Source organism: Misgurnus anguillicaudatus, chromosome 24 (genome assembly GCF_027580225.2).
Source record: "Misgurnus anguillicaudatus chromosome 24, ASM2758022v2, whole genome shotgun sequence".
Taxonomy (NCBI): domain Eukaryota; kingdom Metazoa; phylum Chordata; class Actinopteri; order Cypriniformes; family Cobitidae; genus Misgurnus; species Misgurnus anguillicaudatus.
This window is the reverse complement of record NC_073360.2, coordinates 20,653,968-20,668,436: the sequence shown is the minus strand read 5'-3', so window position 1 is coordinate 20,668,436 and position 14,469 is coordinate 20,653,968. Positions and strand designations below refer to the sequence as shown.

At 42.5% G+C, this 14,469-nt stretch overlaps 1 protein-coding gene across 1 annotated transcript in view; it reads left to right on the top strand.

The window, feature by feature from the left end:
• Nucleotides 1-14,469, top strand: part of kmt2a (lysine (K)-specific methyltransferase 2A) — a 36,546-nt gene that overhangs the window by 16,462 nt on the left and 5,615 nt on the right. Inside the window, 28 exon segments of the mRNA XM_055196464.2 lie at nucleotides 8-185; nucleotides 266-491; nucleotides 582-643; nucleotides 731-1,204; nucleotides 1,302-1,372; nucleotides 1,455-1,685; nucleotides 1,764-1,910; nucleotides 2,607-2,702; nucleotides 2,792-2,912; nucleotides 2,988-3,101; nucleotides 3,192-3,376; nucleotides 3,461-3,634; nucleotides 4,202-4,312; nucleotides 4,410-4,483; nucleotides 6,207-6,409; nucleotides 6,534-6,634; nucleotides 6,750-6,887; nucleotides 7,048-7,206; nucleotides 7,308-7,425; nucleotides 7,732-7,810; nucleotides 7,887-8,044; nucleotides 8,130-8,267; nucleotides 8,357-12,815; nucleotides 12,895-12,963; nucleotides 13,038-13,114; nucleotides 13,223-13,390; nucleotides 13,557-13,631; nucleotides 13,728-13,902. Of these exon segments, the coding sequence (XP_055052439.2) occupies nucleotides 8-185; nucleotides 266-491; nucleotides 582-643; nucleotides 731-1,204; nucleotides 1,302-1,372; nucleotides 1,455-1,685; nucleotides 1,764-1,910; nucleotides 2,607-2,702; nucleotides 2,792-2,912; nucleotides 2,988-3,101; nucleotides 3,192-3,376; nucleotides 3,461-3,634; nucleotides 4,202-4,312; nucleotides 4,410-4,483; nucleotides 6,207-6,409; nucleotides 6,534-6,634; nucleotides 6,750-6,887; nucleotides 7,048-7,206; nucleotides 7,308-7,425; nucleotides 7,732-7,810; nucleotides 7,887-8,044; nucleotides 8,130-8,267; nucleotides 8,357-12,815; nucleotides 12,895-12,963; nucleotides 13,038-13,114; nucleotides 13,223-13,390; nucleotides 13,557-13,631; nucleotides 13,728-13,902 (8,381 nt within the window).

The window sequence follows — 14,469 nt, the reverse complement described above, 5'->3', positions numbered from 1 at the left end:
TATTCAGAGTCAGGAGAGTGACTCTTCAGAAACATCAGTACGTGGTCCGCGCATAAAGCATGTGTGTCGTCGTGCAGCTGTAGCTCTGGGTCGCAATCGTGCTGTGTTCCCAGATGATATGCCTACCCTTAGTGCCTTGCCATGGGAGGAGAGAGAAAAGATCTTGTCTTCCATGGGAAATGATGGTGAGAAAACACCATAAAGCTACATTAATTTTTGAATTAAGTGTTATTGCATTTAATGCGTTAATGATGCTATTTAACAGACAAATCATCAGTTGCGGGATCAGAGGAGGCAGAGCCACACACCCCTCCCATTAAGCCAATAACAAGGCAAAAAATGGTCCAGGAGGCCCCACCAAAAAAGGGTCGGCGCTCTCGACGCTGCGGGCAGTGTCCAGGCTGCCAGGTCCCTAACGACTGTGGGGTCTGCACTAACTGCCTGGATAAGCCCAAATTTGGGGGACGCAATATTAAAAAGCAATGCTGCAAGTAAGTGTGAAATTTGTATACGGCACTATACTATCAAATGCTTCGTAATTTCCAGAAAGCTTTAACATGCATGTGCTTGTTTTGTCACAGAGTAAGGAAATGTCAGAACTTGCAGTGGATGCCGTCAAAGTTTCTTCAGAAGCAGGCAAAGGGTAATTTTTCTAAGAATACTCTTTCAAAAACCAGATATGCTCTCAAATTTGCAATATATTTCAGTTAATCTTTTGCATTAACTACAGGTAAAAAAGATAAGAAGAGAAATAAATTGTCTGAAAAAAAGGATGCACATCACAGCATGAAATCACAGTGTTCTGAAGCAAGCCCCAAACCAGCCTCTTCTCCAAAGGATGACCCACCTCGTAAGAAAAGTGAAACTCCACCACCTGTCCAAGGAGAGGACAGGCAAAAGCAAACACAACCCACATCACCATCCTCACCAGCTTCCTCCCCAAAGCATGCTCCTTTTTCTCCTTCTGATGACCCCAAGCAGTCTCAGGCAAGCTCAGCCCCCAGGAAAGATAGAAAACAGCAAGCCAGTCCATCAGCCACTTCTCTGCATGCTGCCCCTTCTTCTCCACTATCACAATCCCAGCAGTCCTTGCAGCAGCAAAGCCAAGTGCCAACAAAAAAGGAAAGCCTGTCAAAGTCCCAGCCCGGTGAGCCTAAGAAGAAATCTCAGCAGCAAAGTCAACCCAGCCCTTCCGTAGACACAGGTAAGTAGATGCCAAGAAACACTGTATGTATTGTTTAGTGTTGGTAAATTTGCTTAAAAAGCCTGATTTTGCTTAAATATCATGTCTCATCTTCTAGCATCTGAAGCAAAGCAAAAGAAACAAACCACTCGATGTGTTCAACCACCCAAGTCTAAACCAAAAGAGAAGGCAAGCAGATCTTCCAGTCAGTTTTGTTTGATTTATGTCGTAACTCTTTTAATTAATGCAAGAATGTTTTTGTCCTCGACAGATACAAACCAAACCTGACAGCAGTACTTTAAACTCCCAAAGCACTCCCTCGACTAGGGGCACCACCAAGCAGAAAGCACCCTGCGATGGAGTGCATCGAATCCGAGTAGATTTCAAGGAGGACTATGATATTGAGAATGCTTGGGAGATGGGTGGTCTCAGCATTCTCACCTCTGTGCCAATCACCCCTCGGGTGGTGTGCTTTCTTTGTGCCAGCAGCGGAAACGTAGAGGTGGGTCATCTCCTGTTTTTGATCTGTGTTAAAGAAAACACAAGTGGAAATGTATACTTAATTGCTTGTTGTCTTCAGTTTGTGTTCTGCCAGGTGTGTTGTGAACCTTTCCATCTTTTCTGCTTGGGAGAGACAGAGCGCCCCCATGAAGAGCAGTGGGAAAACTGGTGTTGCCGTCGTTGTCGCTTTTGCCATGTGTGTGGCCGGAAGTACCAGAAAACCAAAGTAAGAGTTCTGTACACTTACATTTATGATAGCTTGTAGATCAGAGACTAATAGAAATAGCTAATAGTGTTTTAAAATTGGCAGTTTTTAGGTCAGGCCACTGAAAGAATTACAATACTTTTTTAAAGCTCTCTTTTAAAGAATTTAAACTCATATGGGTGACAGCTGACATGCCAGAGGTCTTAGTATTTGAATTATGAAGTTCCAAAATTAAGCATACCTAATTTAAGAGGAATACATTGTTGGATGAGGAAAGGTTTCGAAACTGCAGTTCATTATGCCAGATGATTCTTATGATGGTAACACAATAGATATCTTAGTTCTGTAACCATAAGATCCAAAACAATATGGTGCATTAAGATGGAGTTGATAAAAGATAATGAAAAAAACTTAATATTCGACGCATGAGTCAGCTTGGATCAAAAATGTATAAATTTTGTGGCTAGATTTTTAACAACATCTAAGGAATGTCCTCATTTGGTGTGTGCTGCTAAAATAGTCAAATAGATGTCTGCTTTTATGAACTTTCTTTTTTTTTTTGACACTTTAGTTGCAATGGAAAACCGTTTGCAAGCTTATTTTTCCTTAACTAGATGGTCTCAAAGCCTCCAGAAATGACTAATATTGAATACCTTAATTTAAGGCAAACGCATTAATGCAACTAAATTGATAGTTTTATTCTTGACATCCTCCTAGCAACTACTGGAGTGTGACAAGTGCCGAAACAGCTTTCACCCTGAGTGCCTGGGACCCAACCACCCTACCAGACCCACTAAGAAGAAAAGAGTCTGGGTACACACACACACACACACTTAACCTCAGATTTTGGTTACATCTGGTATTTTTGCATTTGACCATAACTACTTTTCCTTCTGCCACAGATATGCACCAAATGTGTGTGCTGTAAGAGTTGTGGGGCAACTAAACCAGGCAAAGCTTGGGATGCCCAGTGGTCACATGACTTCTCTTTGTGTCATGACTGTGCCAAAAATGTTTCTAAAGGTCAGTACAGGTCACTCTTGTATTTTATCGTATTTGCCAAGTAAATTTAAGTAACCAATCATTTTTGTGTCCCAGGTAACTTCTGCCCGCTCTGTAATAAGTGCTATGAGGACGATGACTGTGAAAGCAAAATGGTGAAGTGCAGGAAGTGTGATTGCTGGGTACATGCCAAATGTGAAAGTTTAACCGGTAAGTTATCTTGTAGTTTTTGTAGATCCATTACAGCTATGGAAACTTAAATGCTTAATCTTAGATATAATCGTATATTTTTATATATAGATGATATGTATGAGGTCCTGTCTAACCTGCCGGAGAATGTGGCTTATACCTGCATAAACTGCACTGAGCACCATCCTGCTGAGTGGCGTGATGTCCTGGAGAAGGAAATTCAGAAATCTATGCGGCAGGTTCTTACTGCCCTGCTCAACTCTCGCACATCCACACACCTGCTTCGCTACAGACAGGTGAGTATCCATGTACTACTAAAAAGGACCAGCATGCCTTGTATTACTCCATAATTTCCGATGACTTTACTGTCTTTGTCCCAGGCTGTTATGAAGCCACCTGAGCTGAACCCAGAAACAGAAGAGAGCCTTCCCTCACGCCGTTCCCCCGAAGGTCCTGACCCGCCCATCTTAACAGAGGTCTCGCCACCAAATGATTCCCCTCTTGATTTGCAGTCTGTGGAGAAGAAAATGGAATCAGGATGCTATAAATCTGTTGTAAGAATCTGAGTACCACCTTATGAATGCATATATAATAATGTTTATTGTGCCAATTGCTTTTTGAGCCTCTAATAGTTCCTTTTACAGCTCACGTGATCAAATAGCCTGCGCGCGCATTTGAGCAACAGAAGTGGTGTTATTCCCCATTTGTTCTAATGTGTTAGCAACTCAGAAAGTTTATTTAAATGGTTTCCCAGCATCAATATGTCTGGTGGTTGCGTTTGGTTGCACTAATATAATATACATATATACGTTTAATTAATATGTAATAATTGTCTCTGGCAACTTTATTTTTGGCCATCTGCTAACGTCTTCTATCCACTCCACTATACTACACGGATCTGGTAGCTGTGTTGAAAAAGTTGATAAAGTCAACTTTTTAAAATAACTTTGTCTGTGTTGCTTCACTGCTGATTCTTGCCATACTTCCGTTGCCTAAATGCGCACGCATACGCTGCCACGTCAACGTTGTGTACAAACAGTAAAAGGGTCTATGTAGTGGGTTTCAGATGCAGGTCACCTACATGAGTGAACCAGGCTTAATTTTCTGCTTCTCTGTTTTAGCTGGAGTTCAGTGATGACATCGTGAAAATCATTCAGACAGCCTTCAATTCGGATGGAGGTCAGATAGAGAGCAGAAGAGCCAACAGCATGATCAAGTATTTCTTTATTCGGGTAAGATAAAGCTAGTGGACACACAGTTTTGACAATTCAGCGTCTTGAACACCCACTTCATTGTTGTTAATGGCACTGTCACTGTTATTCGTTACAGCAAATGGAGCGGATTTTTCCATGGTTTAGCGTGAAGGAGTCCAAAATCTGGGAGACACACAAAGTCTCTCCCAAGTGAGTCTTTTCGACTTTGAATTTAATATTGTGTGTTTGTTTGGGATTTTCATTTTGACTTTGTACCTTTTAAAAGTTATAAATTGTCACTTTTTTTACTTAGAAAAGAACAGTGAGACATGTTAAAGTGATACTTCAGCCAAATCAAAATTACCCCATGATTTACTCGCCCTCAAGCAATTTGAGATACATATGTGCATCATCTTTCAGACAAACACATTTGGAGTTATTTTAGTAAATGTCCTTGCTATTCCAAGCTTTATAATGGTAGAAATCCTTTTAACTTTATGGGGGCGCCACGTGCACACCAAAGCTTTTACGCCCGCGACCGGCGTATGTTTTCAATTGTTTCCAATGGAAGCTCGCCGTTTTTCAAATAAGCTAGCAGCTAGCGGTTTTCTTCTGCACTGAAAACCGGCGCTCTGCGTTTTTCCGCGCTTGGCTCTGAGTGTCGAAAGTTTAAAGAGATTCAATTTGGCTGAATAGCTTCTCTCGTCATTGTTAGTTTTCACAAGGCCGCCCAATCACAGTGGAGGAGGGGCGGGACAAGTATCACAACAACCAACCTGCTCACAGCTTAAGTGTCACAGCTACCAAAGTGCTCTGCTGAAGAAAGCTGGCGCTCAGCTGAAAATCCAGCTGGTAATCGGTGTCCTCCAGGCGTTTTCAGCCGCGTTTAAAAGTTTTGGTGTGCACAACCCCTAAAAAAGTGTATTCATCCTTCACAGAGGTAATCCACATGGCTCTAAGGGGTTAATAAAGGTTTTGTGCTGGTAATCACAGAAGTAATCCATGATAATCGGACAGCCAAAGGACTTTTATTGGTAATTGATGTGATTTTGTAAGAAAAGTATCCATATTTCAAACTTTATAACCTAATACCTAGCTTTCAGTAATGCCATTTTGGACTTACGCGATTTACAAGAGAGTTTTAGCGTAGTAAGCGTTGGTTGCCATGGGAACATTGCACAGAGAATCGCGTAAGTCCAAGATGGCGTCATTACCGAAAGATAGTTATTATAGTTTATAAAGTTTAAAATTTTGATATTTTTCGTACAAAATTGCATCGATTACCAACAAAAGTCCTTTGGCTGTCTGATTATCGTGGGTTACTTTTGTGAAGGAAGGATGCACACTTTTGGGTTCAAAGTCAGAAGTTGTTCCCTGATCCCGGATTGCTTAAGAGTGAGTAAATCATGGGATTAATTTTGATTTGGCTGGAGTATTGCTTTAACCTAGCAGATAAGGTATTACAATTGTGAAGCCCATCATCAATTGTCTGTCTATTTATTGTTATCTTGTAGAGCAGAAACATTACCTTCCCATAGCGAATGCAGCCTGTATGGTCTAGTTTCATTGTTTGTGGTTACCAGACAGTGTCACATTACATATGGTTGCTTTGTCTTGTGGTTGCCCTTTGGTTTGCTTGTTTGTAGACTTCATTTGTTACTATGAATTATTAATAACAGTGATTTTTTTTTTGTGTCCATGTTTGCCTGACATTGAATACTTTTCTTAAGAGAAAACACAATGCCTATTACTTTCTTTTACAACAACACTGGTACGCTTTTAGTCTCTGTTTGCTGTAACACAAGTCTTTATATCATGTTCGACCCGAGTGTGTAATTGTCCCTCTTTCTGAACGAAGATGACTTTATCCATATGTCAGGCATGTTAGAAAGATATTGGATAACTGTGCAGTGTTTTGCCTCTGTCTGTGCAGTAGTGGACTACTTCCAAATGCTGTGCTGCCCCCATCATTGGACCACAACTACGCACAGTGGCAGGAAAGGGAGGAGATAGCCAGGGCTAAGCAGCCTCTGCTCATGAAAAAGATCATTCCTGCTCCTCGACCTAAAGCTCCTGGGGAACCTGACTCTCTGATCGCCCCAACACCACCACCTCCACCACCCAAGCTTATCCAAGGTAAAAAAATACTTTTTAAACGACTGTTAAGAGATGGTTTAGCAAAATATAGTTTTTTCGTATAAACAGAGATATGATAGTTAAAATGTTTTTATGTTGACCCCAGATTTTCTTTTGTGTTCAGACCTGAGTCATGAAGACTGCATTGAGCACCCTCCTCCCCCTGGTGTCGGTGACAACAGACTGTGTGCACTTTGTCTAAATTATGGAGATGCGGACACAAATGTGAGTCATCTTACTCCCAAAAACACAATAGCATGTACAGATGCAGGTTTTTGATTATGCCGTTTTTCAGCCATGTTTGTTTTACCAGACTTTGTGATTGTTCTTTTTTTTGCAGGACTGTGGGAGATTGCTTTATATTGGCCAGAATGAGTGGACCCATGTGAATTGTGCATTGTGGTCAGCAGAAGTGTTTGAGGATGTTGATGGCTCTCTCAAAAATGTCCATATGGCAGTCAGCCGAGGCAAACAGCTGGTACGCAATCTCAGCCATATGCCATGTGTCATGTTTGTTCATTGAGTTGGAATGCTATAATATACCACTTATGTATTTCTATGTTATGGAATAGGCCTATTAAAAATGCTGTGACAGTTATTCCCCATAAAATAGACTGCATGGTGCTTTGTTATTTCAGCGTTGTGAGAACTGTCACAAGCTTGGAGCCACAGTGAGTTGTTGCCTGACCTCGTGTACCAGTAACTACCACTTCATGTGTGCACGTCAGCAGCAGTGCGCGTTTTTAGAGGACAAGAAAGTTTACTGTCAGCGTCACAGAGCTCTGATAAAGGGAGAGGTAAGAAATTAAGTCCATCAGTTAGCAGGTAATGGATTAATGATTTAATGTCTGTGTTGCAATTTGTTGGATTTATTGCAAGTAACAAACCTATATTACAGGTGGTGCCAGAGTCAGGCTTTGAAGTGACTCGGAGGGTCCTTGTGGATTTTGAGGGAATCAGTCTGAGAAAGAAGTTCATTAATGGACTTGAACCAAACAACATTCACATGATGATAGGTCTGTATTCCTTTACAACAGTGCTTCCCAATCCTGGTCCTTGAGTACCCCCCCAGAAAGTTTTAGATGTCTCCTTTTTTAAAACACCTAATTCAACTCATTAGCCTCATTCCAGAATGGTTAACGTGTATTCCTAACAAGATGATGAGTTAAATAAGGTGTGTTTAATAAGGAGACATCTTAAACATTCTGGGAGGAGGTACTTGAGGACCAGGATTGGAAAAATGCTTTACAAGAGTGTATTAGTTATTAATAAAGAACAAAGCACTGAAAACTCTAAAAAGAAATGTCTCTTTTTCATTGTAGGGTCTATGACCATCGACTGTCTCGGTATGCTAACAGAATTGTCAGATTGCGAAAAGAAGTTGTTTCCTGTGGGATATCAGTAAGTTAAACATAATTTTTTGTATATTCAGTAAAAAAATGGTCATGTATCCTAATATTTTGTTCTGTTTTTCCAGATGCTCAAGGGTCTACTGGAGTACTCTGGATGCCCGCAAGCGTTGCGTCTATAAGTGCAGAATTCTGGTGTGCCGATCCTCTATGACTGAAAATATCAATAACTTAGCAGTTCAAGAGGAGAACCACACAGTGGCTCATAGTCCTCCATCTGTACTGGGTAAGAAAATTAATTTAACATTTATTGGTCCTCGTTCAAATGTTTGTTTGGCTTTTAAAACATTTATGACTTCTTAACATCGTAGCCTTGCCTGGACCCACAGATTCCATAAAACCACTGAATGTGCCTTCCAAACCAGAACCAAGGGTTTATTTTAGAAACCGACACCCCAGCTACCCACCATGTCATCGTTCTCCCACTACCAGACCACTTCCATCCCCAGGTAGTAGATACATAAATACATTTTTAAATTGCTTTATTTTTTTATCCAAAACACAGATGTTAAATGCTATATTGTGTGTTTTTGTTAAGATGGTTTTACCAGGTCAACCCATGAGATTGTGACTGTGGGGGACCCTCTGCTGAGCTCCAATCTACGAAGGATCGGATCTCGTCGACACAGCACTTCTTCTGTCCCCGCTCAACCACCTAGGCAAAAGGTTTCCACCTCTCCACAGGGAGGCACAGTTTCTGGTACAGGTAATCCATCTGCCATCGCCCTGTTTACAACTGCTAAGGAACCTGTAAGCAAGGAGATGGAAACAGGAAGGGCAACATCTGGAGAAAGAAACCACAGTCGAGAGGCAAATGCAATAAACAGTGGAGCACAACGTCGACTCAATTTCGGCTTCACTGAACGAGTAGAAGTTGGGAGAGAAGTAACCAAAAAGCATTCAGAGGGTGACGATTTAAAATCATCACAACCGGCAACTGTAAGTCAGGTTTCACCACCTCTTGGAACTGCAGTTTTGACTGGACATCAAAGAGGAAGTGGCAGTCTTCGAACAGAGAAAGGCAAACAAGCCACAAAAGATACTGATCTTCCAGCTGGAGCCATGTTTACGTCCAGTCATCCACTTGCCTCTCTTCCAAAAGACAAAGCTAATCCAGTCAAGGAAGGAAATGTGACAACAGTGACTGCATCAAAAGACACAGGAAAAACTGGGTTGCCTCAGTCAGTTTACAGTAAAAGTGGAGGTAGGAAGTCCCACGACTATGTGTCCGGCCCAACTCCGGCAGCAGCAATGAAGCCTCTCTGGACATCTGGTGCCAAGGTGGGAGAGGAGGACATAAAGCGTGGCTTCCAGGCAGGTCCTGCCATGGTTGCTAGTCATGGAACTTCTAGCACCAAAGAAAAACACTCCAAAGCAAAAACAAATGTGACCAGAGATGTTTCAAAAGAAAGAAAAGAAACTCCACAAAACAGAAACACAGTTCATAAAAGCAACTCTAAAAGCAGTAATGTCAAAACGCAAGCTCAAGGTCCAGCTGCACAAAACAGTAGCAATAAACCCACAGCACTGAGCAGTAATAAAGTTTCTGGCACAGTGGAAGTTAATAAATTTAATCAGAAGGAAGGGGAAAAGCCAATAAAGTCCAAAGAGAGATTTAGCCTTGAGAAAAAGCATAGTTCAGCATTGGAGTCTATTCAGACAAAAGCAGGTGTAGTAGAGAGAGCTATTAGGCAACCACACATACACTCTAAGTCAAGTAAGGAAGTTGCTCCAGTTGAAAAGAAACCCACAGAGAGACTGCCACTGATGTCTCAGAAAATGGATCCTAATGGAACCAAAGCCGTCAGTATTTCCCCTACTACAAACCCATTCACTTCTGTTAATCCTGGCAGTCATGGACCCCAAAGAAGGTCCTCTCGAGCGATGGTTTTCTCCCCGTCTGCAAGCTCGGAGAGCTCCGAGTCAGACAGCCACATCCATCCGGATGTTTCAGAGGAGCATCTTATGGACCACCGGTGTGCTGATGAAGGGGAGGACCATCATTTAGAAGATGAAGGCAGTGTTGATAAACACCATGAGGATGACAGTGACAGTTCAGCAGGTTCTGCAAAGCGCAGATACCCTAGGCGGAGCGCCCGTGCACGGTCAAACATGTTCTTTGGACTAACCCCTTTCTATGGTGTGCGATCCTACGGTGAGGAAGACATACCCTTTTATAGCAGTGGGGAATTCTCCATGAGAAAGCGGACTGGGAGCAGCAAGCGTTCAGCTGAAGGACAAGTGGATGGAGCAGATGATATGAGCACCTCTTCTTCAGCAGACAGTGGAGAGGATGAAGAGGGAGGAATTGGTTCTAACAAAGACACATACTATTATAACTTCACACGCACTATCATAAACCCTAGCTCTGGTCTTCCACCAATTGCTGGTATTGATCAGTGTTTAGGAAGGGGGTCGCAAATCCACAGGTTCTTGAGAGATCAGGCAAAGGAGCAGGAAGATGACAGTGATGAGGTTTCAACGGCAACCAAAAATTTGGAACTGCAACAGATTGGTCAGCTGGATGGTGTGGATGATGGTTCAGAGAGCGACGTTAGCAGCAGTACAACCACCGCCACTACTTCATCTACACATAAAAGCTCTACAAAGAGGAAGGCTAAAGAAAGAGCTGACAAATTAAGTATTGACTCTGGGAAAGATGCAGAGAATACCACAAGTGGAGGTGGTGGTAGTCGTAAAAATCAGAAGGATAACTGTCTTCCATTAGCAAGTGTGAAAACACAAGGGCAAGACCCCCTTGATTCTCAGTTGTCCCTCACCACTGATCTCCTCAAGTCTGATTCTGATAATAACAACAGTGATGACTGCGGTAACATCCTGCCCTCTGATATTATGGAGTTTGTGCTGAATACTCCCTCAATGCAGGCTTTAGGACAGCAGACAGAAACACCATCTGCTGAACCATTCTCTTTAGATGAGAGTTATGTGGATGTTAACCAAAGAAAGGATATGTTGTTTGAAGATTTTACTCAACCATTGCCTAGTACTGAACCTGTAGAAAGTGGGGTGAACACTTCAATTGCTGTTGGAGAGTCGTATGGTCTTCCTCTTGAGCTGCCCTCCGACCTCTCTGTTCTAACAACTCGGAGTCCAACGATAAATAACCAGAACCATGGCTCACTCATCTCTGAGTCTTCAGAGCGCTCCATGTTGGCTCTTGCCACAGAGGAATCGGAAGATGAGAAAAATGTGAAAAAACCGAGAACAGGGTCCACCGTATCAAACAAAAGCCCACAGGACAGATGTGGAGATTCCCATGTTCCAGATGGTCACATGACTCCAGAACATTTTATTCCTGCACGCATTGATGGCGACCATATTGCAAGTCCTGGAGTCACATCTGTGGGAGAAACGGGGAGTCAAGATCTGACAAGAGCTACTAGCACACCGGGCTTACCTAGCTCACCCACCGTGACTCTCCAGAGTCAAAAGTTCATTCCTGCTGCTACAATTAGCTCAGGTCCTGCTCCGATTGCGAGCTCTGCTGTTCAAGCGACAGCCTCTCAATTAAAGCCTGGGCCAGAGAAATTAATAGTGCTAAACCAGCATCTGCAGCCCCTCTATGTATTACAAACCCTTCCCAATGGTGTAACTCAAAAGATTCAGATTGCACCATCTGTTAGTGGGACAGGTGTTATGAACACCAGTGCCCCTGTTTTGACTGGCCTCAGTGCTGGCATCTCCACTTCACAGTCCATTTTCCCAGCTGGTGGTAAAGGATTAGTGCCCATTTCTCATCACCCCCAAATCCATGCCTTTACTAGCACCGCACAGACAGGTTTCCAACAAGTCATTCCAAGCACCACATCAGGCCTCCTCATAGGTGTTCACGATCCCCAAATTGGTGTGACCGAGGCGGGACAACGACATGATAGTGTTGCTATGGTATCTAGTGCCTCCTCCATCTCGACTCCTACAATGCTCCCCTCTGTTCAAGGCAAGAAACGCATTTCACGTCTTAATACTCATAAAAGCAAGAAACAAGCACGTTCAAAGAGCCAGCCCACACTTGCTCCTTCAGATATTGGGCTCAATATGACTCTGATAAACCTCTCACCGTCACAGATCGCTACAGGAATCCCTGCTCAGCCCGGCCTGGTGGAACTGGGAACCATAACCACAACTACCACACCTCATCGCAAAATTCCCAATATTATAAAACGACCAAAGCCGGGTGTTATGTATTTGGAACCTACTCTTCTACCACAATCCATGCCCATTTCAACCACAGCTCAACCTGGTATGTTGGGACACGATTCTTCGACTCACCTCTTGCCATGTACTGTGTCAGGGCTCAACCCAAATCAGTCAGTTTTGAATGTGGTGTCGGTTCCATCAAGTGCACCTGGAAACTTTTTGGGACCAAGCTCGGTATCACTGAGTGCCCCAGGCCTCATTAGCTCTACTGATATCACCGGACCTATAAGCAACTTGCTCAAAGCCAACCCTCACAACCTGGGCCTTCCAGAGCAACAGATGGTTCTTCATTCAGGACCTCAGATGATGTCTCATCTTACTAATCCTGCCCAAACGTCCATTGCCAGCAGCATCTGTGTTTTTCCCCCAAACCAAAGCATAAGCATGTCTGTCAACCAGCAGGTGGACAAAGAGGGCAATGTTCATCTCCAACATTCACTCAGTCGGGTCTTAGCAGATAAATCTGCTGACCCAAGTGCAAGTTCAACAGGTCAGGTGCCTCTTGCTCCTAATCCCATTACTCAAGACCTGAGCAAAGGTCATGTGCTTGGAGTCCTGACACAGAGCTCACGAACTTCGCCCATCTCGCGCCCACCACATCAGCAACAATCCTTGAAGTCTTCTGCTAGTGGTGCCTCCACAACTGTTGGGAAAGGAAAGCAAAAAGCTAAAAGGCAACGACCGAGCTCAGATAAGAGCAGTGGAAAGAAGCATAAAGGAGTTCATTCAGATACTCTAACTGTGGACACCTCTGCAATCCAAATCTTAACTTTTACAGGGTAAGAAACTGATATTTAACAATGAATTTTGCCTGTGGTTGGTCGGAGAAAATTGATTTAAAATGTGAATTTATTGTAGGGGCCGTGAACTTTCATCACCTGAGCCAATGGATACGGGGCAGTCTAATGAAAGCGGTTTTAAAAAGAGGTAAATGGGTACTATGATCTGCTATTTCATTTAATTGTATCTTACATAATTAAACACTTTTTCTTTCTTCATAGTGACTCTGTCACAGCTGATTCCTCCTCTCTTAAACAAAAGACCATAGCCACTCGTGATGAGAAACCAAAGACTGCTGGTGAGTAAAAAATCTTGCGTTTGAAAGTTTGTCACAAAGTTTCTTGTTGCCATCGGTTTAGTTTGGTGTTGGTGTATCACAGATTTTTTTCCCCCCGTATTGATGCAGGACTACCAACAAAGAATGGTGGTAAAGGATCAAATGCATTTTCAGTGGAAACACCTGATCAGAGGGACAGTGGGAGAAACTCCTCTTTGGACTACAAACCCAAGAAAGGCCTTATGTTTGAAATCAGCAGTGATGACGGATTTCAGATTTGCTGTGAAAGTATTGAAGGTAAGTGAGGGTAGATTATAATGCATCATGCAAGGCTATATCAAGTTATCAAAGCAGATCTTTAATTTGATGATACAAGACTGTGTAGAAATCTATAATCTCATTTCTGACCCAGTCAGTCTTCTGTGAAGTTAATTTCCTGTTTCAAATTCCTGTTAATTTTCAGAGGCATGGAAGTATTTGACAGATAAGGTACAAGAAGCTCGTTCCAATGCTAGACTGAAAGCACTTTCATTTGATGGTAAGAACATCAAAGCTTCTTTAGCAGTATATTACTTGGTGTTGGAAAATTTGATTTGTAAGGAATCATATTAATCACATTGTGTGTTTCTTTTAGGAGTGGATGGGTTGAAGATGCTGGGTGTGGTCCATGATGCTGTAGTGTTTCTACTGGAGCAGCTATATGGAGCCAGGTATTGCAGAAACTACAAGTTCCGCTTTCACAAACCTGAGGAGCCAGATGACCCTCCTATCAACCCTCACGGATCAGCTCGTGTTGAGGTTTTTCATAGGTATTTGTCATGATTTATTTTGTATATATGTGACCCTGGACCACAAAACCAGTCGTAAATTGCACGAGTATATTTGTAGAAAAGGCCGAAAATGCATTGCATGGGTCAAAATTATCTATATTTATTTTATGCCAAAAATGATCAGTATATTATGTAAAGATCATGTTCCATTAAGATATTTTGAATAAATATATTTTGTAAAAGTCTAAAGCCTTGAGATCCTGGGCACGGGCTTCATATAAGCACAGTCACATACACAAAACTTTTTAAAACGGCCTGTGAGCACTGCATTAAAGGCGGGGTGCAAGATCTTTGAAAGCCAATGTTGACATCTGAAATCACCTAAATAAACACGCCCCTACCCCAGTAGTATCTGGACCTTCTTTTGATAGACCCGCCCCACACATACCCAACCCAGGCAATGTTGTTGGTTAGTAGACACGCCGCTCAAAAATCATGCACCCCTCCTTTAAGATCCGTTTCGCGTCTTGTGCTTAAATATTTAGATTGCATAGGCTTGGAAAGCATGTAAAATGTTGTTTTTGACGATGCAGCACTGGCTTAATC